At 36.7% G+C, this 27,783-nt stretch overlaps 1 protein-coding gene across 2 annotated transcripts in view; it reads left to right on the plus strand.

Annotated features, from left to right (window-relative positions):
- The window catches only part of LOC145686479 (protein FAM76A), a 223,809-nt gene that overhangs the window by 138,108 nt on the left and 57,918 nt on the right, over nucleotides 1–27,783 (plus strand). The window contains exon 6 of one of the 2 annotated variants that reach the window (XM_081759826.1): nucleotides 6,385–8,719. The exons of the other annotated variant lie outside the window; for it this stretch is intronic. Coding sequence (XP_081615952.1) covers nucleotides 6,385–6,600 — 216 coding nt within the window. The 3' untranslated portion in view covers nucleotides 6,601–8,719. Of the gene's footprint in view, nucleotides 1–6,384; nucleotides 8,720–27,783 lie in introns of those variants that run through there. 2 annotated transcript variants of the gene reach the window in all.

Raw genomic sequence — 27,783 nt, forward strand, 5'->3', positions numbered from 1 at the left:
GGCGACTGGCTGCATGAATTTACAACAAAACATTACTATGCAGTGGAACATTCGCGGTATCTCCTTGTCTTTGAAAATGGAGAAGCAACACGCTGTGGCAATCCTATATCACGGTAAGTATAACTTTTCGAACGGAAGGATTAACCTCAATTTCTTTTTCTCTGGCAGTGTAGATTGGTGTTTCCATTGAATTAACGCACGCTTCGTTTCATCACCTGTAACGATCCTGTTAAGCATATCTTCTTCTACCTCGGCGTACTAGCAGAAATGTTATAATGATAAATCCATTTGAATGCTTTTATGTTCTTCAATCAGATATCTGGGTAGTGATTTTTCAAAAGGTCAACTGCTTGCGCACCATGTTGTAGGGTAATCCATTTGAACACCCTCGCCTTCCTCGCTGTCATAGTGACTAGCGCTTGTACCTTTCCTCTACGTGACCCTAGGTATGATTCCTGGTGGGGAGCCTTGCATTACATTGATTCGGATCCTACCGTAAACTGAAGGTACGCGTGTTATATAGCGTCGGTCCTGGAAACGGACGCTAAACTTCAACAAATAACAGCATGTGAACACCTAACTTCAGATGTAATGCGGTCAATCAATACACTCTTCTCCTCATCCTCCATCCGCCAGAGGTTTCCTCGGTTGCAATCTCCAGGGCCGTCCAGGTCGTTGTTCGTCACTATACTCCACACGTCCAGCAGTATATTTCGTGACCCCGACCCAGTTTGTGGCGCGACAAGAACTTCTTCTCATGCACATATAATAGAATCAAAACGTGGTAAGGATCTTTAATTACGGTATGGGATTTTAGCCACAAGAAGGAAGAAATCAACAGTTCAGTTGCTTGCTTTGTAGAACTTTCTGACGGCTAAATAGGTTAGTATTTATGTCTTCGACGCGGGAGATGTAAGTGGGAGTGTATATACGATCTAAATTCCACGTTAAATTGTAGATCCACGTCGTATATAGCATCTTTGCTGAAAAGTGATGTAAAAATACGAACTTCCACCCAACAGACTATGATTACTCCTATCCAAAATATCTTTGTATCGTTGCCAAAATTTGATTCGTTTTACCATTTTTCTTCAGTGCCCATAATGGTACTAACTACGGTCGCTCCTTAAAACTTATCTCAACCATGTCACTAAAATTGCCTTATGCTGAAATTGTTTTGATATAATTAATATAATTACTGCAACGAAACTGGCACGGACGAAGGGAATTGCCTGATTCTATACGAAAATTGTCAGTGCTAAGTAATGCTAAAATTCATATTTATTGTAGCGTTGGATAAGTTTTTTATGAACTACATATAATATTAATTCACACCAAAATAAAATTGGTCAAAGCAAACTTAAATGTTTTCAGGTATAACATTGAATTTATAATTGATAAAGAACTTAGTTGGTTATTCAGACGCCATGTTTAATCTTGATCTTTACCATTTACACAATGTAAATAACAAACTGATTGTTAAAGTAACAAAACATTATTAATAATGATAATAACCTTTACTTTGTAGTTGGTTGAAAAACTTAAAAAAGTATAAAAGTTCAAGATATATCAGAAAACTATGGCATGAATTGTGAACTCATTTTGTTTCAAATTGTTTTTATTGGTGCTAATTTAAGTTTTCGAAAATCCAGGGAGAACTTTAGTAGTTACAAAAAGAAAAGCTTTTATTCAACGAGTAGCTAACTTGGAGTACTGCTTCTGACTACCACGTATATACAATCTAGGTCATGTTGTCGGTAGTAGAACTTCGTAGCCTGTAATACTATGTGTTGTTTTAAATGAAATTCTGTGCCTTTTCCGTCCTTACTATACGTACTATTTGCTAGCTTAGAGTAATATCTAACTTTGGTTAGGTGACGCATTAACTTACTGAGTGGTGGGACATTCCTCTAGTGCGAAAGATAAGTGGTTATTTGAGTTCGCGATGAACAGCATCGTATAGATACGAGGTCTTTAAATAAAATAATGAGACTAGTCAAGCCTAACTAATTGACAATACTGCGTGTTTCCCCTCATTACTACCACAACGTGCACCTCTCAACATCTCAGTCAGTCCGAGTGACTAGTCCGTCATAAAGGTGAAGTGGGAGAGCTCGTGTTCTGAAGTGAGTTTTGTCGCGTCACGAAAATGAATGGACTAAGTTACGAGCAACGATGTGCTATCAAGTTCTGTTTCAGACTTGGGTACAGCGTGACCCAGACTGTGTAAAAAATCAAACAAATTTGCGGCGATTCTGCTTTGTCGCGATCCTAGTTGTTTAAATGACTGAAAACTTTTTCTGAATGTCGGGAATCAGTGGAAGATGACACCGGTCTGTAAAGCCAGCAGACTCTAGAAATTATGCCAATATAGAATCAATTCGAGACCTTGTGCGGACTGATAGTCTGGTAACTATCAGATAATTAACAGACAAACTTAATTCGAGCCACACGACCGTTCATCAGATTTTGACCAACGAATTAGGGATGAGAAAGCTGTGTGAAACTAGCACCGATAAATCTCACTACTGAACAAAAACACAATAGGAAAATGTGTCCCGTGTTCGTTTGGGGCTGATTGAAAATTATCCAAATTTTTTTAAGAATGTCATCACAGTGACGAGACTTGGACCTTTGAGTACAATCCTTAGACCAAACGACAAATGCCCAGTGGCACACTCCCAGCTCACCACAGCCGAAAAAAAGCGCAAATGTAAGCAAGGCAAAAATCAAAACTATGTTCGTTTGCTTTTTTGACAGTAGAACCATTGTCCATAAAAAATTCGAACCTCGAGTGCAAACGGTTAACAGACATTTTTATTATGAAGTTCGGGAACAGCTGCAAAAACAGGTTGTTCGCATGCGGCAAGATATCTCAAATATCTTGATACTGCATCACGACAATGGTTCTTGTCCACAATGTTTTCGGTTATAGAGTTTGTGGCACGGAAAAGCATCCTTGTCGGTCCTCAATTTCCGTATTTAATTGACTTTTCCATATTTAGTCTCTGTGAGTTCTTTGTTTTTCAGTTGTGAAAAGTCATCTTAAATTCCATCACTATAGGACGACAGAAAACATCAAAGCGCCTGTAACCAACCAGCTGAAGGCCGTATTGCCTTCTCAGTTCCAGTATTATTATGGAGACTAGAAACAACGTCTGCGTTGTGTGTTTTCCGAAGGAAACTATTTTGGAGACGACAGAGTGCCAGGGTAGATATATTATGACTAAAGGGAAACTTCAAAAGTGACTTATTATTTTATTTACAGACTTCTTACGTTTTCGTAAAGTTGTCTCGTATCATTCCACTACTTTCATTTTATCAACTTTTTTATTATTATTATTATTATTATTATTATTATTATTATTATTATTATTATTATTATTATTATTATTATTATTGTCTATCGTGTTATCACGATCCTGCCAGACATGAAAAATAATAATACTGTAGTAATAATTTTAAAATCATTATCAAGTGCTTTGTGAGCGTCGAAAATTAACTACAAATTTACTGAGTTTTTACAAGGCTTTGTGGAGAGTATTTCAGGTAAACGTTTCTTAGTGAACATAACCACTTTGAGTAATAATTTTAAGTTAAAAGATGATACAACATAATTATCTCAATGAATAAAGACAGTACTAAATTTATAGTTAATTTTGTGAGTTCACGAAGCACTTGTTGATAATTGTAATATTATTTTCATTCCGTCACAGAATCCTGTCCTTAAATCATATCAGGTCAGCTCAACGCGATCCCCGTGGCAGTTTATATTTGTATATTACTAAGATTATATATATATATATATATGCAAGGTGTTTCAAAACAACACCGACAACGTTTGGGAGATGATTCCTGACATCAAGATAAGACAAAAAGAATAGACCATCATGGGTGCACAAATGTTTCCTTTCGGAGTTATAGGCTGCCGAAAACATGAAAAATTGAACTTTAAAGGTCCATAGCTCCAAAACTATGGAACCTAACGTAGTCGGGTCACGACTTCACTTAGGAACTAGTATGTGCCCTATCCAAAAAGACATGTTTCAGAATCCTGGGGGACTCACGAAGCAATTTTTATAGAGGGAGTTTGGCTACGGTCATATAATTTGAAGTACTGTCCAACTGCCTCTATAGAAGTTGTTGTGGAAGTACCGCAGGATTCTGAAACATGTAGTTTTAGATATAACATCGGCAACGTTTGGGAGGTGAGTAGTGAAATTATAAAAGTGGGAGGAAAGGGGAGAACCCTAGAAATCCTACGCGCAGAAATGAGCGCTCTGTCAGTGAGCGATCGCGGCCTCTATATATATTATTCTGTTATAAGATTGCGTCAATGGCACTGAATATATACACTTGAAAAAATCGTACATTTGTTATCCGTTTCTTTTGGCCTGTGTAACATAGTCACATAAAGTTTAACGAAGCTTTTAATTTCATTTCTAAATTCTTGAATCGGACTTTTGTGTACGAGAGTGGAAACAAACTATGGTGTCTGATCAAAATATGTCTTCAAAATTGGTGGATTTGGGTTAATATGCATCTGCTTTTAGTTGTATTACGATTTGACTAAAGTGTAATGTGTCCAGATGATAAGGGAATGGACTGTAGACACATGGTAAAGTTCTCTAATTTATTAAAATTATCCATCTATCAATATATAGAAACGGCTAAATTGGAGATATTATGTTTCGGGAAGACACCATAAAAATGTTATAAGATATATTTCAATGTTAAATTATGCAGTAATATTAATATGAAACAACTGGTATAGAGAAGATTGTATCGTTTAGCGTAACAGAAAAAAAAAAGTTTCAGAAGTAATAATATTACAGTATACACAGTGCGGTAGTTAGAGAACTAGATTGATATTATTATTTCTATGAATTTAATTTAAGCACGACATTTTATCATAGTGCTGAAATTTTGCCTTGAGAACACATGCAGAAATTTCTGAGTCGGTTGTTCGCCAATGTGGCGCGTCACTCGGCTAAGTATAGACTGGTGTTACGATATTTCGTCACCTATTCAACAATAGAACAAAGTACTCCAGCGGAAATATCGGAAACATATGAGATGTTGAAAAAGATTTATGAAGACTATTGCCTTTTTCGTTACCGTGTTTTTGAATGGTATAATGGGTTCAGTGCTGGAAGGGAGTCTAAAAAGATTATCTCCGCCCAGGTCCAAACAGGTCTGTCAGAACAACTGAAATGAAAGATAAAGTTCCGATCATTTTGAATAACGAAATGCAAGTCTCAGGGTAATACCAGATCTCATGGAAGTGAATAAAGTGACTTCTGACCAAATAATAACGGAGAATTTAAAGAAATGGAAGATGCGTGTACCTTTTGTAGCGCATTTCTTAACGGAGAAGCATAAGCTAGAAAGAGTACATCAGTTATGCAGCATACGATACATCGATAGTTCGTGAGTTTTTGACCCAAAAACCTCTTTCTATGTTAGCACACCCTGTATACTCGCCAGATCTGAGTCTGTGATTATTTTCTTTTCCCCAAATTAATAGCACCAGTGAATAATTGCTTTTTGACGACGTTTCTATCCAGAAAGCAGAAATGATGACCTTGAACAGCATTATTCCAGAAGTCATTCCATGACTTCCTGGATCGTGCAAAACAGTATATGGACAAATAAGGTTTCTACTTGAAATAAACCGAGATAAGTTGATTTCACTCGCTGTTCATTTATTGTTTACAGACCTTCTACGTCTCGTTTCCTAATTGCCGCATTCTGTATAATAAAAGATTTGTTGCATATGTGGGATAAGAATGAAAAGCAAAAAAGTATGATGATGGCTAAAACCATCACACAGTAGCATTGTCATGGATCTTTAACTCAAGAACTAAAGCTATCACACTTTTTTCTATTGATGCAAATTGCCGAAATTTCTTAAGAAGTCTTGTTTATTTTACCATCTAAATCATTTATCTTAGAATTAATAAATTCTCTATTCTTCTTTGTTTTTTTTGCTTTTTCTTTCCATGTGTCTTTATCCGTATTATCCATCGCTTCATTACGAAGTCGTGATTTTGATTTCTGAACATACTTTGTTTTATGTAATCGGGTTGTTAGACCTATGTACAACCCACATACTAGAAGTTTTTTTCTCTCAGGGTCCTCTTCCTTTGTATATCCTTCTAATAATTGCAAGGCACCAAACTTCTGGATATGTTACTTACTTAAAATTTATTAAATCTTCTAAAGATAGTTATAATTTTAAAATTGTGAGGTGTGTAAAATTTATCAGTTTCTGAAGGAAATTGGTTTAAATATGTTTTTTTTGTGATTAATTGTTTACTGCTGAATTACGATGTCAACTTTGTGATGACACCTGGAAATTAAATTATTAATAATGATTTTCAGATGACCGAACTTAAAGCGAAACAGTTTACCGTCGAACAAGAACTACGAAACAAGATGAAAACTATGCAAAAGGAACATGAAAACAAAGTAGAAAATCTTCTGCTCAAGATCAAATCTCTTCAAAAGGAAGTTGCAACCTTATCAAAAGCAAAGAAAGGGTTAAACAAAGAATTGGGTGGAAGTGGTAGTGGTACTGATAGTCCGTCTTTAGCATGAGCAATTACGCAGTAACTAATTAAAGTGAAAATGTGCTCTTGACTGTTTATTTTTTAAAGAAGTTATGCGAAATTTGAATCTTTGGTGAGTTGTGATTGAAACATTTTATATTTTTGGCGTTCGGAAAAATAGGAGTCACGGAAGTGCTCGTGAAATGAAGAAAAATTCTTGTTCGCAAGAAGTATGCACAAACTTATAATAGTGCTTATTTGTTTTGATATGTTGTTATGCTCTTTATTTAAATATATTTATATATTATTGGTAAGGAGAATAAACGGGGTGCGTACTTGTTGAAGACATAAAAAAAAGATAGAAAAAACGCTTATGCATATTTTTTCATGCCCTTGTACTACAAGGAATTTTAAAGCTTGATGAATTGTATGACACATTGTTAGGAAATTTGATTTTATTTTTTAAACGTTTTGTAAAAACAGAAAACGGTGAGGGTAGCATTTTTAAAATCTTGTAAGAAGGTGATACTCTGATGGTATAGTTCTTAAATTCGTGCATTCCTTTCGTTTCTCTGAAAATTTCTAAGTATATATTTACATATTTACGTAAATATATACACAAGAATATATTTACATATGTGAAAATTTTAATTGATGCAGCTGATGACAATGTACATGTTTGGTAATTCAAGTGGAATTGTGAAATGAATTAATTGTGTAATTATGTGACTGTTATTGTAAAACATTAATGTACTGTATTGATATTATGGTGACACGAGCAAATGATTATAGTTTATTCTGGTATTGGCGTTTCACGTTCAGTAGTTCTTGAATTAATTAGAACTATATAAACTGTTCTAAGTTTTACAATATATGCTCTAGTTTTTGTTATTAAATTCTGTGCTTTATTGCTGTAATTATTGTAATGTATGGGGATAGTACAACAGGCACGCTGAATCACATTTAAGCTGACTGACAATTCCATTCGTGTAGAAACCATTTTTGCATTTACTCTTTTTTAAAATGAAATAAGCAACGCAATGATTAGTAGCTGCTGTCAGCAGCATGAGAAAGGTGTCTTCCCATACAAAGTTAAGAAAAGTAATCATTTAATTTTTCGTCTCTGTTGAAGATAGACGCAATATTTCGAAAGTTAATTATTCTTCATCCTTATGTGCTGAACATTAAAAAAAAAAAAAAATATCTTGAAAGAAGTCTTGAAGAAGAGCTTTTTTTCTTTCTTTTAATTAGCCTAATTGAAAAAATATATTGAAGCGTAATGAACAATAGCATGTAATGGAAACCAATGCAAATTAATCAAGTTTTGCCACCGCAAAAGCATTATTTCCGTAAGTTCTATCAAGTACTATTGAAAGTGAAAAAGGCCAAACATTTACATATATACATTATTTAGGTATTTATGAAGCTGTTACCTATAAGCTAGAGCTATGAATTTGTGTCACCTTCATAGAGAAAGCTTTTTAAAACCTTGATGTTGGTTGTTGGGTGTTAAGTCTACTAATATAAAAATGTAAAGAAGAAAACAATGTATATAGACAACAGTATTAGATCCGTATTTATCGTCATCCATTATAAAAGACAAAAATAGCCATATATATATATATATACACATATATTTATCTGTGGTGTATATTTGCGTTGATTTCTAGTGCAACCTTCAAAGATCTTTAAAAAAATATGTTAAGTTAAATGTCATATAATGTAAAAATTATCAACTCAAAACACGAGCTTAATTTATAGCGCATTGATTATATAATCTCAATATTTGCCATGATTTCAGGACTTGAGTTAGTTTTGTACATGAATTCAGCATCCTCATCTTTTAAAGATGTTTTCATATATCTATTGTGAAATTTCGTGGAATGAACTGTTACAGTTAAGAAAGTTTTCACTTTCGTGGTAACAACAATGAAAAGATCGTTTTGTAAACAGAAAGAAAAACTTCCATGAATCATACATGTATATAATCATTAAGAAAAGAAAAGTAATATGTTAACATACGCTAGTTTCGTATGATAATGTAGAAATCGTAGTTTGTATCTCTTATTAAAAACTTCGAAAATACAAGTATTTTGATTCGAACATAAAGCTTGATATGTATTTACAAAAAAAATTAATTCATAAGTGCGATTCTCAATGTCATTTACTTATTTTTGCCACCAATATAATGTTTATATGTATATGTAACATAATGGGGTACAGTGCATAATTCAGAGAGTTTTGATTTCAACTTTAGAAACCTTCGTCCTTATTGTGTTCAAAGACATAATAACAAAGGATGAGACAACTAAACTTCTTACACACACACACACACACACATACACACACACGAAAAAAAGTCTCGGCAAACCGGTTAAATTTACACTGCAGTGTGTTGCACAATAGCTAGTGAGATCGTTGTTCATCCACCATTGACAGCCTGATATGTGCATTAAATTCACATCGTATGGAATACAGACGGTTGATCATTGATGTCTGACCGATTTAGCAACGCTGCTGTCACCTGTGTAGTTAGCTAGAAACGTAAAGCCACTGTCGTCCTCTCCGTTGGTGTAGTGATAATACATGTATCTTTGGTTCATGTGGTCCCCGGCTCGATTACCGGTGGTGGAGCACAAAAAATTAATTTTACGATCATTCACTTTCATTAATCAGCATGTGCTTTAGCTTAAAGGGTATAAACGTGGGATATTAAACAAAACAAAAAAAAAAAGCCACTGTCGTTATCAGCGTGGCATCTCAGTTTACAAGTACTGGAGTGTCGTTTTGCATACTAGTGAAATTACGCCAAAAGTGGATCATTATTGGGAAAGATACATTTATGGTTCTTTTCTATGCACCACTTTCATACTACAGAATAGAGAAATAGTGACGGGAAAAATGGTCTAACCATCGGCGGAACCACAACTAAAGATATGTGGCTAGACAAACTCCAATGGCATTCATGCAGAACCATTCGACAACAAAAGGAGATCGTTCGATGTTAATCAGCAAGTGTTGCCTTGAGATGTTTATTGAAATTTGTCAACTGGTAGGCTAGGAGAATTAACCACCTTAACGTGACATGACCCAGTAATTTTGGCGCAGTCGACTATCAGCAGTGTTCAGACCTGTGATACGTAAGAGCTGGGTTTACAAGGTTCTCCAGCACCATATCATTGAACGTACGAGGACTTCGCAGTTTCAAAAAGAAAGACTGTCAGGCCCGGACTGGCCCAGATGGCTATTCGGCAATCGCCGCCCAAACAGGGGTCGAATCAAAAGGGGGCCAAATGAAAATTTTAATAAAGAGATGTCAGGAGGAAGAGAAAAAATGTCTAAAACGTATGCGACTACTAATATTCTTTAAAATTTTGTTACGACTCATGTCCCCCGTAAAATAAGAATGGGCCAATCCAACTTCAGAGTTATGTCGGCGCAAGTAAAAACAATAGTGAAATCCAACATGCATTCGATCGCGGAATGAAAAAAGGGAGTCGAAAGTAGAGTGGCCTGACAATACAATTCTTAAGAGTTCACTTTCTTGGCCTAGGAAAAATAACAATTTGAGAAAGAGATCTGAAATCACTTTCATGATTTGTGATACCACAGCGTCGCGCCGTCACCTCTGTAACATAGGGTGACCAGAGGTACTGAATTTCGCAGTACAGTATTGTGTATCAAAGAGCTGTCCTGCGTGTTGCGAAGATGTCTAGAAAATCGAGAAATGTCCTTTTTTAAAATGTTCTGCGAAATGACTTTAGTTAACTTATTTGCAATATTTTAATGTTTCATTCTTTATTCACAACATTTTGAATCACAGGCATTATTTTACTGAATGACGAACCGTTGTGTTTCTAATAGGGCCCATACATGATCCACGGTTTGTGCAAACAGTTTGACCGTCTATGTTGCTGTATGAATTGTTTGCGCAAACTTTTGTACAAACATTTTTCACATCGAACTCGTTCGAAAATTGTTTACACGAACATGATGTTTGCGCAATCACGTGGACCGTGTGTGAGCATGTTTGTGCAAACACTAAGTTTATTACCGAGTAGGAGGCCTAGTGTACAAACGCTTATTTCTTGCGCTATGGTGTCAATGAATAGGATTCAAGAATTCAGAGGAGAATTTATTGAATTTTATCGAAATTTACCTGAACTGTGGAGGGCAAAGAATGAAGATTATAAAAACAGTAATCCAAAAAATGCGACCTCACATGTTTCTATAATAATTTGCCTAGGCGTCTCGGGTGCAATGGCTATTTCAAATTTAAGTCCTCGTACGTGTTTCCGCATACAAGATAACAAAGTGGCAAACAACCTCTGCTCGGAAGATACCGCACCGCTCATATTTGTATCCTGTTTTCGAATAAGAGGTGTAGCCATTTCCAGTATTTTACCAAATGTAGTTGAATCCATTCGTAAATAAGTCCACAATCGAACATATCTCAAGCTCGGCTATTAAATTTTGATGCCTAAACTAGACCGTTTCTTGAACCACTCTTTCATCCACACCCTCTTCTTCCTTTTTGGTTTCGCGGATCTTTCTGCTTCCAAAGCAAAAGCAATTACTATCGCTAAACAAGCTGCTTCAGTGGGCATGTGAGGTTTCAAAATTGAACTGCAGTTTGTGCAAACAGTTGAACCGTGTATGCCCGAGTGCTTGCGCAAACACAGTGTTTGCACAAACCGTGGATCGTCTATGGGCCCCTTTAACACTCCCCAAAAGATTAAGGAAGATCAACAAAACATTGTTTTGCAATGCATTATTTTTACTGACAATGAAAAGGGATTGTTGAGATATCGTAAGGTAGGAAAGGTTTCTTTTCCAACTTACGACAGTGATGCTAGCCAAGTTAAGTAAAAGATCCCTCGTGTCGGTCTAAATGTTCCCTTATTCCTTAAAATAATCTAGCACTCCGAAAATCATTAATAAAATTAAAACAAAAAAAGAAAAAAAGTCTTTAGCCCTACACGAAGTTTCACTGTAAGTTCACAAAAATAAACCACTTTGTTATTCATCAAAGCATTTGGAGTTGTTAAGGAATGATTAACTTAAGGTTAACATTAAGTGAAATAATTGTCGATGCAGTAAACTATCATATACTATTATATTCGCTTGTTAGAATCTGATCACCCTACTGTAACAAGATCCTGTACTTTTGGCATTGTGTCACTCATGAGTATTTGCTTTCACCTTTCAATAGATGCCAATTTTATCAGTCAAGAAGTCGAGCTGCGGTCATCCTGTATTCAAAGTCACGCGTATGTCCTAATCGTGTTGTTTCGAAAATGACCGTGGGAACGCAGATTATTGCTATTGTAACGAGTGGATTATAAATTCGGACTTGTTGAATCTACAGCAGTGAAAAATTTGTAAATTCTTTGTACGTACGTGTTTCTTTTAAATAAAACTGTGGCTGCTGTTGAATCCGGTTTCACGGTTGTCCTTGCGTATTCATATATTACAATTACTATTACAGCAAGAACGGGATATTCACATAAATTTGGAATAAAATTACGAAAATCGAAATGGAAATTCATTACCCACTTTCCCTGTAGCAATATTAAGATTTACTATTTATAATTTCTTTCCTGATCTTTTATCACGTCGCAGTCATAGCAGGTAATTCCATTATGACCACCGTGTAGGTCCATATGTGCACACGATTTGCTTAAATACGCATAATCTGGGTACTTAACATAGTTCGTGGACTACAAGTGACTACTGATATTCCAAGTCCTTACGAAAAGATTTGATCGTGCTTGTTCCGGAAGATATATCTCCCCTCCGAAAAATATTTCGGGCTACGTGCAGTAGGCGTTCCTTTGCAGCTTATCGTGCCACTTGTTCACGAATACTGAAATCGCCAGTGCTAACTTTACATTAATTTGTCCGTAGTTTTTAATTTTAACAAATTACACATTTTAGCCATCCTAAGGCGAGATGAAAAAATTATGCTAATAATCACTGTTTGTGTTGTTCTCATAAATATTGCTTCATAACATATACCCAGATTCTATATTATAATCTTATGGTATAATGTACGATGTGAATACTAAAGAAATGTGTGCTTTATGTAAGATAATAGTGTACTTTTATCGTGGGAAAACAGTTGGCAATTAGGGTAGTGGTGGTTGGAGAGCATTGAGAATTCGGGGCCAATTAGTAGCCAGTCCGGCCCTGAAGACTGTTGTCAGTTGGATGAGATCTATATATAGCTTACTCGTCTGGCATGTGACATCTTTGGCAAAAGATGTACCAAGATACACCAACAATGCCAAAAGGTTTCCCACAGGAAATCATGGTTGTCACCGGCTATGTCCCCACGAGGGGAAGTTAGAGGTAAGTAAAGTGAACAGAAAAGTGACGGTGAGTGGTTTCAGGAATCCAACATATCCCAGTCTATACTCTGTTTGTGCGGAGCCAGGAAGAACCAGGTGCGAATCCACATAGAAGAAGTTTCCAGCTATCCTACCTGATTATGACATGCTAGTCAAAAGCTTTGGCACCAGCCCAATTGATCTAGCCGCATTTAGGGTGTCAAAATGATGTCTACAACTCACTGGCGTATAGAAAACTAGTAGGGACAAATGGGATGAAATTCCTATACCTAATGTTTCAACGTAGTTTCCTGCAGTAAAAGCTGCGATGACTTTGAAAATCAATAAGATATGACCCGGTCAACCTTCTGTTTATTGCTAACCCACGTATTTGAAACAATTATTTGTTTGAGATAATTCATTGTGATCTTTATTAATCTGGTTGAGTTCGCTTTTTATGTATTTTGTTGATTGGTTTCATTGAGAAAATTTAAAATTCAAGACAGTAGTGTTAAATATATACTAGTGTTCAAAACAGTAGTGTTAAATATATACTAGTGTTCAAAACAGTAGTGTTAAATATATACTAGTGTTCAAAACTTAAGCATAATGCGAGAAGTAGCATGTAAGGCCGGGAATAGTGTCGCGAGCACAAGAAATGTGGTGGACGTCGCGTATTGCTTGTGAGACGTAATAAAACATGTGAAAACTCACAACAGGACCGATATTCTGACAGTAACTGCGCGTTGCAAGCAGACCCTCGTACAAGACAATTGTCTGTAGAGCTTGCAGCCGCCAAACTGAGTGCCAGTGATCTGTGTACCCAACGATTAGCATGTGTTCGACGGACTCCAGCGCATGAATTGGCCCGTTTATAGTAGTGTTGAGAATATCGCTAATGGATCCTCAATGAATGGAGCCACATACTGTTTGAAGATGAATCTTAAGAGTTCCCAGAGCGATTGCCATCTTACACTGATCTGGCGCGAACATGAAACCCACTTTCATCCCATGTTTCTTGTGGAAAAGGATCAGTATGGTGGTGGTAGCGTACTGGTTCGGCAGACATTGTGGTGGATGGTTATATGGCGCTTCCCATACAGTTGCACTTACTTATACTCCTGCAACGTTTGTGACTGTCGTTCCTAATTACTCAATAATACTAAAGACAGATATGAAAATAAATAAATAAACTGTGACCAATATGCCACTGCAAAAAGCGTGCGTCTTCAACAAGAGATGTCATCTGCTCTGTACACATACTGAGGTCTGGTCTATATGCTTTCCTACGTCACAAGGAGGTTCGCCCATCACACAGCTCTTGCTCTTCGTTTAGCCAAGACTGCACTACATGAGCCATTAATGTGTGTGTTATATGGACCTACAGACAGGGTTTGAAAAAACCCGGGTATTTTTGAAAAAGCCCAACCCACCTGGGCCCATATGGGTTTTTTCGGGTTTAATTGGGTTTTTTCGAAATATTTCAATGTCTTTGGGGTAAAAATGTTCAAATTTGATTTATATTTCAAGATTGTCATTGTCGCAATTTGCAACAATATTCTGTTCACTACTGTTTTGAAAAAAATGGCCGCCATTTTGAAATTTTACATTGAATCGCCGAGAAAATCTACACGGCAAACTTAGAACGTCTTGGTTCTATCCTCAAAATTTAAACTTAAAAGTCCGAAAATTGCACCCTGTAGCGTGGATACCCTCTAGTTGAAAAATGGCCGCCATTTTGAAATGTTACGTTGGATGGCCGCCAAAATATATATACAGCTAATTTAGTGTGTCTCGTGCTTCTACTCTGAAAATTTCTATACAAAAGACCCAACATTGCGCCTTGTGTGGATACCCGCTATTTTGAAAAAAAATTGCCGCCATTTTGAAATTTTACGTTGGTATGCCGCCAAAATCTATACAGGAAATTTAGTGTGTCTTGTGCTTGTACCCTGAAAATTTAAGACCGAAAGTTGTACCCTGTAATGTGTATGTAGTACAGACAGACAAACGAACAAGTGTAGATCAAGTCATTCCAGGAGCCTTAGTAACGTTCGCCAAATATGAATACCAAATATATTAATTTAAAACAAAGATATTCATGGCACATATTTTACGGCGTAAAATAAATGGTTTTGTTTTTGAAGTTCACTTCCGATACTTTGCGCGTTCAAATACGGGAATTTCCCCAGCACTAGCAAGCGGTTCTTTCCCGAAAATGAATTTAAAACAATTAACAGAGATAATTCAGTTCACATTTTATAAAGTTAGTGTTTCAAACTGCCTTAAATGAAATTAAATATCTTTCAGCTTAAAATAAATAGTTTTATTGTTGAAGTATTCACTTCCGATGCTTTGTGCATTCAATTGCGGGAATTTCCCGATCAATTCTTTCACGACGTGTTTTCCCCGAATATGTAGCTTTCTTTACTGTACATCGACACTTCCACTAGTACGGAAGTTTGAATTCAGCACTCGAAATAGTAGAGTTACATACAGGGTCGTATCCAGAAGTACAGAGTGCGGCAGCGTTCATAGTGTAATTTGACTTGCGTAGTACAATGACGTACTGCATGAATGCGCGCCAGCTCGTGCCGCATTCGTGTCCTAATGAGCTGCCATTTCGAGTGTAACAGTGATATGGAGCGGTGGAGTGCACAGCATCGTGCCTTTGCTGTTGAAAGTTATTTCAAGAATAACGACTCTGTTATTGCTACCCAGCGTCTATTGCGGCAACATTTCAACTTGGGACGTCATGGGAAAGTTCCAGATGGACGGACCATTGTGAGATGGATACGTGCATTTCGAACAACAGGTTCTGTTTGCAATGGCAAACCGGGAAGAAGTGAAAGAACTGTGCGGACACCAGAAGCCGTGGAAAATAAACGTGCTGCAATATTGCGTAGCCCAAAAAGATCTGGTCGTCGTCATTCGCAAACTGTGCATATGTCCGATCGCTCATTCAGGAGAATATTTCACGAAGATCTCCATTTTCACCCATATAAGCTGCAGATTGTTCAGGAAATTAGGCCTCGCAATTGGGTTTCACAAGAAACATTCTGCTTAACCATGCGTGATCTCCTTCGCCAAAATCCACAAATGTTGCACACCATCCTGATGTCAGATGAAGCTCATTTCGAGTTATATGGTTTAGTGAATAAACAGAATATGCGTTATTGGAGTGATGTCATAGTGTGGTGTAGAGTTGCTTCCTTTGGGATTATTGGCCCTTACTTCTTTCAGGATGACAGCGGTGTGGCTGTAACTGTCACCAGTGAACGCTACCTAAAGATGCTGGAATACATCGTTCCTCCTCCATTAGGCATGGTCGATGTGCATGTGGAACAATTATGGTTTTAACAAGACAGAGCGACCTCGCATACAGCCAGAATTTGCATGGATTTCTTGCGATAGACATTTCCAGGTAGAGTAATTTCCCGTTTTGGTGACATTTCCTGGCCGCCTCGCTCACCTGATCTTTCATGTGCAGACTTTTTCTTTTGGGGCTACCTGAAGCAAGAAGTGTTCCGAACTCGTTGTGCCACCATTCCTGAGTTGAAGGATCGCATCAGAACTGCCGTCGGCAAAGTCCCAGGGAATACGTTACGCCGAGTTATGGAAAGCTTCCAACGCCGCCTAGATGAATGTGTTGTGCAGAGGGGGCATCATTTGACAGGAGTCATATTCAAAAAGTAATCCACGCAATGGACAATGACACATTAGTAAATGGCATACCTTTAACTATTAATTGACATAAGAAGTAATAAATAAATTACAGTTACTGCCTGATGGTGTGTTTTTAATATCCTACTACGAACGCTGTTGCACCCTGTAGTAGAACTGATTTTTTCCCACGCCCGCGGAGCAATGTAGGGGGGCTGCAAGGTCGGATGTTAAGGAGGGGAGCCTTGGGAACAGGTGTCGACCGGCGGCAGTCGCCTGCGTGCGTTAGTTGAGTGTGGACCACTGTGTTAGTGACCTCCTTTTGTGACGCCTCATCGTCAGTTGCGATGCAGCGAAATTTGGAGGAGCGGTACGCCATCAAGTTTAGCGCCAAACTGGGAAAATCAGCGACCGAAACCAATGACATGCTTACGCAGGCCTACAAGAAGGATACCATGAGCCGCACAATCACCCCGTAAAAAGAAAGCCAGAATGTCGAAATCGAAAGTGAAATCTATATTGATTGCATATTTTGACCTGGTGGGGAAATGGAAGCTCCACCGTGACAACGCGCCGTGCAACGGCGCGTGGATTGTGAGGGATCTCCTGACCAAATTCGGCGTTTCCACGTTGCCTCACCCCCTATCAAGAGGCAGCTCAAGGGACATCGTTTCGACTCGGTGGAAGCGGTCCAAGCGGCGACGACGAGGACGCTGAACGGCATCCCGGAGGACGACTTCCAGAAGGCCTTCGCGACCTGGAAGGCTCGCTACCAGAACTGTGTGAATGCCCAAGGGATCTATTTTGAAGAGTATTAAGTCGATGTACAAAAATGTTCAATAATTAAAAAAAAAAAAAAATCAGTCCTACTACTTCTGGATACGACCCTGTAGTCTTCGAGGATTAAGCTTCTTAAATCTGACAAGAATTTTTACGCTATTGCTGGTGTTGATTCTACAGAATGCTTATTTGAAGAGTAGCAACTAATGACGGAACTATACTACTGTTGTTGGAAAACAAAGTTTTACGTAAGAATACTTGTGTTACCATCAAATGTATGAAATAATACAAATGTATTTACATATTTACTGCTGGTACAGGCACCTATGGCCTTAAACTTGTCAAATGTATGAGGGATAACGTCCTCCGACGTCACTGAGTCGGCGAGCACACTATTCACGGAAAGTATTTTCTAAAATATAAAATTGCATATTTTACTTCAAGTAGGCTATAAACACAATCCATAAATTAATTTGTTCTATAATTATCTCAAGCTAAAGTAAGCTTTTTTATCCGTTCAGTGCATTCAGAACTTTATATAGGTCTATCGTTGAATGTTGTTGTATACTTTAACATGAAAGTATGTAATTCGCCGAAGGAAAGTCCAAGATCTGATAAAAATCACTTTAAATGTGATCACCTTAGTTGTATCAATAATATACTAACAAAAAGGTCAAAAACCCAGGTGGGTTTTTTCAGGTGGGTCCAGCCCGACAAAACCCGCCGGGTTTTTTCGGGCTGGGTCCACTTGGGCAAACCCTGTCTACAGATCTTCGATGCTCGGTCCATCACCGCCCAGAAGTACAGTGACGAGGTTCTATATGCCTGTGTACGGCTTTTCAGGGACGCAGTCGACCTACAGTTTCTACTCATGGAAAAACACCGTGTACGTAGATTTTCTCGGGTTCTCCTGTTTCCTCCCACTTTCATTATTACACATTTCATAAATTTCTCATAATCACAGTCTTCTTTATCCTAGCAAGCATAACCGTGGGACGTGAAACTTAAAGATTTCGTTTCAGTTGTCAATATTTCTGCTCATGGATGACAATGCCCGTTCCGATCGATCTAACCTGATGGATGTCTAGCGAGCGAAGACACCCAACACATCGAGTGGCAGCTCGATCTCTCGACCTAAACCCATTTGAACATGGCTGAGACACATTAGGGAGACGTATTGGAAGCCCCCATCTGCCCTTCAAGACACACCAAGAGCTCCTCAACAACCTAATTTTTAGCATAGAGCATTTATGCCAGATATGTGTGGTTATTCGGGGAGACCATATCCCGTATTAACCTGTTCCCGGTGCTGCCAATGCAACTAGCAGTGCTTTTGTGATATGTATGTTTTGGTCATTCTTGAGTTTATTATGCTGTCCCTGCTACCATAATTTCTTGCAAATGTGAGCTGTTCCGTGTTTAATATGAGTGGTATGTTGATATGGTACCGCTCTTTTGTGAGATTTCTTTACTTTCTTTGTGGGCTATGTCCTTGAACAGTCACTATGTTATGTTTTCGTCACCAGTGCATATAACAGAATTAAATATATATTCAGAAAGTTTCGAAATGTGTGGTGCTTTTCTGTGTGTGTTGCTCTGAATGATTCTATCACTCTCACGGTTCAAAGTTTGTTCTTCAGAAGATCTTCTAAATTTGTTCAATGCTCTTTGAGGGCGTGGTGGCTCAGTAGTAGAGCCTTCACCTCCCGGTGCTTGGGGTCCGTGGTTCGATCCCAGCTCGCGCTGTGTGGACTTTGTGGTGAACAAACACCGTGCTCGTGGGTTTTCTCGGGGTTGTCCCGTTTCCTCCCATTTTCTTCATTCCACCATTTTCACTCATCTCTCATCATCACCATCTCCTTTAGCCTAACCGGCATAAACGTGGGACGTAAAACTTAAATATTTCATTTCATTTTTGTTCAATGCTCCAGGCAAAGATTGGTTCTGTGTTATTTTTCCTTTTCTTTTCTTCATAACCTTTATTTCTGGATTCAGTCAATTGATTTAATATTCTTCAATATAAATTTACGTACAGCATCAGTGATATCTTGTTCCAAGTGCAGTTGAAATAAACAAAATAAATAAAATTATGCTATCGGAAAAGAAGAGAAAGATAGATAAAATTAAAGGGTAGAATGTATACAACTTTCTGAAGCCATATTGTATGGCTGTAGTATGCTGTTTCCTTGTCATGTCAATTAGAATCACAAATTAGATGAGTAAAAAAAAAATAAATAAATAAAAGAAAGAAACACAAGGAACCTGAAAATTGCATAACGTTCATAGGCTCGAAAACCATGGAATGTCGAAGAGAGGAATGTGAAGATCATCTTCATGAAAATATTGTTGATTAAAATTATTTGAAGTAGCATGTTAATTTTTCTCTAATGATATCAGTATCCTGAAGCGATTGTGCACTGGAATCGTATCTCAGTTGGAAATTATTGTGGTCCATCTATTGGTTCTTACAGATTAAACTTAGGTTGGAAACAGGTGGGTTACTTTTGAAAGTTGGAGTGGATCAATACCAATAATTTTGAACTAAAAATCAGAGCTAGAATGGATCGCAGTGTTCTATGGTATTTAAAATCAATAATTACTTGGCTGAATATTCACCAGATAATTCGCTGAGACATTCAGGTCCTACAATAATTCAAATCAGCATTTTAATGATCATGCCTATTGCAATCATGTTTTATAAAGCGTTTTCGTTTTCGTGCTCTTCAAAGAGGTTTTAATTCTTCGATTTAAGAAAATGTAAAATTAGGTACTTTATGCACTGACCCCCCCCCCCCCAAAAAAAAGAAAAACGTCTTTGATACGCCTCATAACATTTCTTACATCTATAAACACAAATTTTTGTAATGACACGCATAGTGCGCTTATATTGCTTTTGGAAAAGATTGCTTTAAAATAGCTTGAACAGCCTTACATTCGCCTCTCATAGGCACAAGGTTCTATCATAGCCTTGTTTCTCAGCGTATCTAAATCAAGCCCGTGGTTTTGTTCCATGAGCTCTCCTTCTAACACTTAGCTAACCCTGGATCCGTGATGGAAATGGACACAATGAAAGTAATCTCTTATAGTTAAAGAGTTAGTTTTCATAATATACTTTAGACATAAAAATCCTGACTTATAAATTATCTGTTGTTTCTTTAGCTAACACTTCTGCAAATCCATCTGACGAAAATTTAGATAGACTGACGTCATTTCCCTTAAGTACCAACAGAAACGTAATTTTAAAATTAGGACTTCGACCGTAGACTGTAGATCCAGATGAGGTAATTGTCCCCCAGTGAGAAGTGAGGATGGTCGAAAGAAAATACCGAAGTACATAAATAACTCTGTGATGAAAACACATTCGCATAAAATGACCACTCAGCAATGATTCTTTTCATTAAAGCTTGTTTATTTAAGGCCATTAACAGCAGATACACAGTACCAAATGTGAGTACACGATCAAGTACTATCAGATTATTATTATGAAGATATCAATGAAAGAATGGTTCGCTATGACGTAACAGGTCTTCTCATCAAGGGTGTAAGTTCTTAAAATTCTGGGTTCCTTTACATTCCCAGTTAAGGTAATTAGCAAAGCACAATTTCTTAAAATTTTATTCATCATATAAGGGCCAACATAAGTACTCACATATTTGTGTCAGAAACTTACGCCGTGTCCGAAAGTACCTAGTGCACACTTCGAGGATGCACACTCGAAGTCTACAAATGGAGTGCACACTTCGTCAAATTATCTTTTGATCCGCAGTTGATTCCAACACCTCATACTGGTGGAACATGGAACATTGATAACAAAAGAAGGGAGAGTTTCGCGTACAGATTGACAATATGGGGTGATCATAAAATGACTTAAGAGTCTCTCTCATTTATGCCAACACCTTCAGCTTTGCCGTGCCTACAAATATTTGTCATTTCGGATCTTTCACGCGCAGATTAACAAGAGCGGAGGGTAAATGCAATATATATATAATATGTGTGTGTGTTGTCTTATGTGCACAATAAACTCGTAACAGTATAAAAACCCCTAAAATATTGGTGATGTTCTATTTATTAATTCCCCGGAAGAACAGTAGCATTGGTGGTTAAGGCGCTGACGACATTGTTGCGAAGTAGCTTAGGAATTTTATTGCAAGCGAAAGTAGGCAATTCGCAAGAGCGTTAGGACACCGAAGGTACTGAGGGAAGCGCTATTTACAATAATATGGTTCAAAACTACCTTGGGAGAGAGTTCATATTGGGTATAAATGCTTCCTGTACGGAATATTATACATAAATGACACATAGTAGTTGTAGTTCTACTGTATTGCTTCAGTTACAGGTATACTGATTGGATTATTTCTACCATATTGCGCTAGTAATGAAGTTCCTTAGATGTTACTCTTTCTGTGTGAATGTATAGATTTTACCCGTAAATCTTCGAACTAGTGTCTCCATATTCTTAATCTACATCAAAAGTTCTTGCAAGGATGGCAAGGAAAGAAGTAGTGGAGTTGAACAACATGAGGACAAAAATTTACAGGAAATAGCTATTATGTCATTATGAAATACAAATTTATAAGGATCACATATACTCAAGGTGGATAACCCTAATTAATATGGTAAAAATAAAAAATGGAAGATTACTATCTTATCTTATAAGCCCGCTTAAATGGAATCCTGTACATTGTATGCACTCACTACGCATTCGGTGCTTTAAATCGCTCTCTTGTTATATACATGCTGTCTCTCTTACATGTTTCCCATTGCGAAAATGATTACTCAGTTACGAAACAAATTCCCTCGTCCAAGTATAACCATAAAAAACTACTACTAATATAATAAGAATTTTATGAAAATTAAGAGACGTTTTTAGGAAAAAACAGCATGTCTTATGTAATCGCTCTCATTGTTCAACTATACGGAAGTAGTTATTTGTTCATAATCGTTTCATAGTGTGTACAGTAATGGGATTATATGAATTAAGAGGAAGGCAAGTCTTTACTTTGGGCATTTCATTTAATGAACCGATTCGTAACGAAGACAAAACAACGTGCCCTGCGGGGCTGTAACTCGCTTTCACTCGCTCGGCAATACTATGTGAATTAAATACAGGGTTATTCAAAAAGAAAGAACAGATTTCAAAGATTTATTTCTTCCAAACTACAAAAGATAGAAACATGATTCGAACGTTACTTGATTAAGAAAAGTTTACAACTTATTGTTAGTAACTATGGTGTGCATTCAATATGAGCACCGTGTGTTACACGACAAATGTCAAAACGGTGGCTCATTTCTTGCCACACACGAATCAGCTGGTCTCTAGTTAGCGAATACACAGCTTCAACAATTCGATGTCATAGACGATTTGCTTATGATGCGGCGGTTGTTTATTAAATTGACGGTGAAATGATCGCTGAACTGCAACAATGGACTCAAGTTTTGCCAATTGTAGCACACAAAAAGACCTCCTGTGGTGACGCCGCCATTTCACTACAGACAAACAACAACAAACAACAGCGCCAGTGCGGCCGTGATTGGAACTTTTATCCGGGCTGTTTAAATTGTAAGCTTTTCTTAATCAAGTAACGTTCGAATCATGTTTCTATCTTTTGTAGTTTGGAAGAAATAAATGTTTGAAATCTGTTCTCTCTTTTTGAATAACCCTGTATTAAACTTTGGTACAGAAAGGATTCAACCTAGCTACTAACCTGTATGTATGGGCTAAAAAGCAAGCTCTCAAAACTGGTACCGAAAGATCAAATCACTGAATCGAAAAAATGAATGAAATGGCCAAAGTAAAAACTTACCAAGAAGAATTTGTGAAATCTTTGATAAATGTATGAAAAGAAGTTTTTGATTTGTATTTCACTTTTGGGCAGCTATCAAAAATGCAAAATATACGATAATTGGCATATTAGTTTCTGACAAGTGCAAGGAAATATGGTAGCTTTGAATGGAATTTGTTTAGAATCAAAACTAGAACACTAGGCCTATCTACCTATGAATTAACATTTGCAGCTGCAGCTGTAAGTAGCTATAGAGAAATGAATAATCTAGGTATTCATTATTCTATACTAGAGCTTACTATTTTAATTCATATGGGATTAATATTTGTCATTTACGTCCAAATAGCTGTATTACCGATTAATATCTCAATTAAGCTACATAAACCATGCAATATTTAAACACAAATGTATTTATAGCATTATTAAAGAAACTATTTGGTTGCTTTCCCTTTGAATGCTAAGAACAACGTAAATAGGTTTGTTATTTGTGTAACATTTTTATATTTCACTTGTAAAATCACTAAATTGTATATTTATCAAGTAAATTATTATTAGATCAGCTCACAAATAAATTCACCTCAAAAAAAATATTAAAAATATGGGTTTTTCAAATTTTATTAAGTTATTTTATTAGAAATCGCCATGTTAAGCACACAAGTATACTAACATAGTGTACACACTCGCAGACTTGTGAACTTGGACCTTTTGATGCACACTAGGTGACGTCAGTTCCGGAAATAAGCGTACTTCAAATGTGCACTTGTATCTTTGGGACACGGCCTTAGAGGCAGCTGATAGGGGTGAGTTTTTAACATAACTAAATGCTCTTTCAACGTTGATTTAGTCTTCTGAATACATCGATTAGCTTTGTTTGATTTCATTGTAATCATAATGAATCGGTCATCTAATTCTAGAGGTTGAAGTTCTGGAGGCCAAGAATAATGCAATCTGTAAGCAATAACCACAGAATAAGACACGAATAACTCAGCAGGATGTACACTATTTGCTGCTCGCGCTGTTATTAAATTTATCCTGTATTTGTTTTAAGGATTGACCGCAACGTGTATGGTGTATTTTACATTTAATTCGTAATATGTGGTTGAGCCACGGTGTCTTCGCTCAATGAGACCATTGGCTTGTGACGAGTTACCTGATGTAACATGATGTTGGATATCATGTTGGTATACAACTTTTGAGAATAGACGTCAGTGGCTTGCATCTTAATAAATTGAGGGACTAAAATTAATTCTGGGTCATCTTGAAAAGCAAATTGCCAATTCACATGAAGGTGGATATTTTCACCTCTGCAACTTGTTTTCCCTTCTAGACTAGATTGCAATAGTCATTTTGTGAAAGAGCTTGTTATCTTTCAGTTTGTCTTCCTCCGGTGTTATTGGGGAAGGGGCACGATAGGGCGCTTACCTCTGGTACGTAGGGGCCCTGATTCGATCCTAGGTCAAATAAGTTTGTGGTGAACAACATCAGGTTCTTGGGTTCTCGTTTCCTTCCATTTTCTTATTCCACCAATTCCTTGATCATCATCTTCCATCTTAATCATCCGTCTCCCTAATCCTAACATGTATAAACGTGGGACGTTTAACTGAAAAAAATCATTTCATTTCTCCGGTGTTATTTCGCGGAACTATTTCGTTTCTACTATCTGTATCTTCACCTGATGAACTGATATCCCTAGTCTGCCACTTCGTCTTTGCGTGTTGTATCTATAATTGCTGTGATTTTGTCTAAATTCCATGTTGCATTGTCGACTGTTATTATTGTAAGAATTTGTTGAATTACGAATAATTATCTCCACCATTTCTGTTATAGTTAGGATAGCCAGTCTCCTTATTAGATCTAAAATTCTGGTTAACTTGAACCAATCGAACATAGGGCTTCCTTCCATTCTTATTATTATTACGATATACGATAGCCTTCCACAGAATTAACATCTGTAAGTCACAGATGATGTTAACCGACGTTGTAGGCATAGCTATCAACAACAGATTCTTCGGCAAGTAAACAAGTAAGTAATAAATGTATCACTTCTTCATCATTATTTTCGATAATGCTATGGTACCATTCAACAAGCTGTAGCCTGAACTCGAGTGAAGAAATATTTGTTCTTATCAAAACGGTAAGCAGGAAATGGTTTTCAAACTCTTCTTATTTAGTGATATCTTTACACGAAGTTTTATACCAACGATTTGCAGTTCTCGTTAAACATTGTGTAAATAAGGCCTGTTGTTCGTTCAAATTGAAAATATTAACAAAACGATCGAACTTTTCCAAAGATTTTGACATCCGTGGTCATTTGACCACCAAAAGGCTTTTAATATTTGCGTGGTCGCAAGCCATTACTCGAAATTCTGTGATTTTCTTTGGGACCTAACTCATTGTTACGCAATCTTTTCTTCAGGTTGTGTCAAATCCACCTTTGATATTGATCTTACAGGATTAGTATTAGCATATAGGGAATACATTTCTCAGTGAATTATATTCCGTTTGTCCGATGTTTGGTTTTAATACGTCTATATCCATTTGCATTGTTAATTACAAATGTAGAGATGGACTGCACAATCAATAAAGAAGTATTGATAACATGAAAGAAGAGTCTTTTAGCGCAGAGATCTTTTCGATTTTGTACGGATAATTAAGTGACTAGAAAAACTCAGAAGACTTTAAGAAGAATGTTTGAAAGTACTCATGTCCAGTGAAAAACAATGCGACCGTGTTTAATCCATACAATTATGTGTTAGAATCTATCTGGGTAAACATTAAGCACAACATTCGAAATTTCCGCTTCAATCTAATTCAATTTTCCCTCCAAAATTTAAAAAAAATATAGTGTTACTTTCGACAAAGGGAAAGCAGGGCCAACCAAATTTACAGAAGTATATATACAAGTCATACCAATATATATTTTTGACAATTCCAACTATATAATGTGATAAAACCTCATCAAAAAGATAAATTAGGTCAGTAACCGCCCATAAATATTTTGACTATTTTTAACCCATAGAACGAGATATGGAGGGCCACTCAAACTTTATATATATATATATATATATATATATATATATATATATATATATATATATATATAGATAGATAGATATAGATATATAGATAGATATAGATATATAGATATACATATATATATAGATCGATCGATAGATAGATAGGTATATTTGAGTGCTAGAAAATTTACCGTCTTTTTTACAATTCCCAACTTTAAGGGTTGGTCCTGTGAACCCCTCCCAGATTTTGAGAATGGAGCATAAATATCCCATGTCCTATGGAAGGCAATGAACTCTTGTACTGAATCATAAAACCATATAAGGTAATCAAATTTCATCTATAAATATAAACTAGGTCAAAATCTTTCGAAACTTACATTTTTGACAATTTTTTAATAAAAGGAAGAAGATGGACCACCCAAACTTACAGAGGTACAATCATATTCAAAATAATTGTCGCATTTTGCAGGGTACTTTTAATACAGATACTATGTGTATAATCGGGAAATGTAAAGTTGTGGTAAATTTCATAGGAAAAGATTTATAAATACGAAAATTAGAGTGGGTAAAACAAAATGTTGCTAAATGGACAATGAAGTCTTATTTTCGCTTTATTGTTCTTATTTATTGCTCTTTTGACATGAAAGGGTCTTTCCTAGTAAGATAGTGAAATCGGCCCTTGATGGAAATTGGGTCGCTATTGTCCCAAAAGGTTATCCTTCACCTAAAACTACCTCAAAAAATTGTTACCTCCATCCCCTCCCCTTGCCGGATTATCGTATCATAATGCTCAAAATTGAATATTTTTTAATTTTAGTGGGGGGGATCGAAAAATTCTGAAAGTTTCACAGATTGTAGATAGCCTACTATTTAGATGTAAATGTGCATTTTTTTAAAACCATCGGTGCGTATTTATTTTTTTGCGTGTTGAAAATTTCAAAAAATTGTGGTAAAAATTTGGGGGGGACACGTCGCTGATTTTTGGTTAAAAATTTGTTATACCCTTAGGTACAACATATTTTTTCGGGGCCTGAAAGTGATGGCAACATTGTCAAAAATAAATAAAACTGAAAACAAACGTGTTTTTAGGGCTCAAAAGCCCTCGCGTCGGCTCAACGTATCTATCAGTGCTTGCTTCATTGGCCGCACACAGTGGCGCTCTCTATCGGTAGCGTTCTCTACCGCGAGCTGAGTGCAACTTTGTTGTGCAAGAGTCGTTGAAGTGGAAGTACTGTTACGGAGATATATTTGGTGTTTGTATTCCGAAATGGACCCAATCGAAGCAGCCGAAGAACGACAGAAGCTGAAGGGATGCAAAAGAAAGGAAAATTGTCAACTTTGGCAAAGGATTGGTTGGAGAGACCCTCACCTTCAGGGCAATAAAATGGTGGAAAAACTGTGCGAAAAACACGCTTGTTTTCAGATTTATTATTTTTGACAATGTTGCCATCACTTTCAGGCTCCGAAAAAAATATATGTTGTACCTAAGAATATAACAAATTTTTAACCAAAAAATCAGTGACGTGTCCCCCAAAATTTTTTCCTACAATTTTTTGAAATTTTTAATACGCAAAAAAATAAAGAAAATACACATAGATGGTTTGGAAAATTTGTACATTTACATCTAAATAGTATCTAAATATATGAAACTCAAAATTTT

The sequence above is a fragment of the Thermobia domestica genome, chromosome 5 (genome assembly GCF_964235325.1).
Source record: "Thermobia domestica chromosome 5, izTheDome1.hap1.1, whole genome shotgun sequence".
Lineage (NCBI taxonomy): Eukaryota > Metazoa > Arthropoda > Insecta > Zygentoma > Lepismatidae > Thermobia > Thermobia domestica.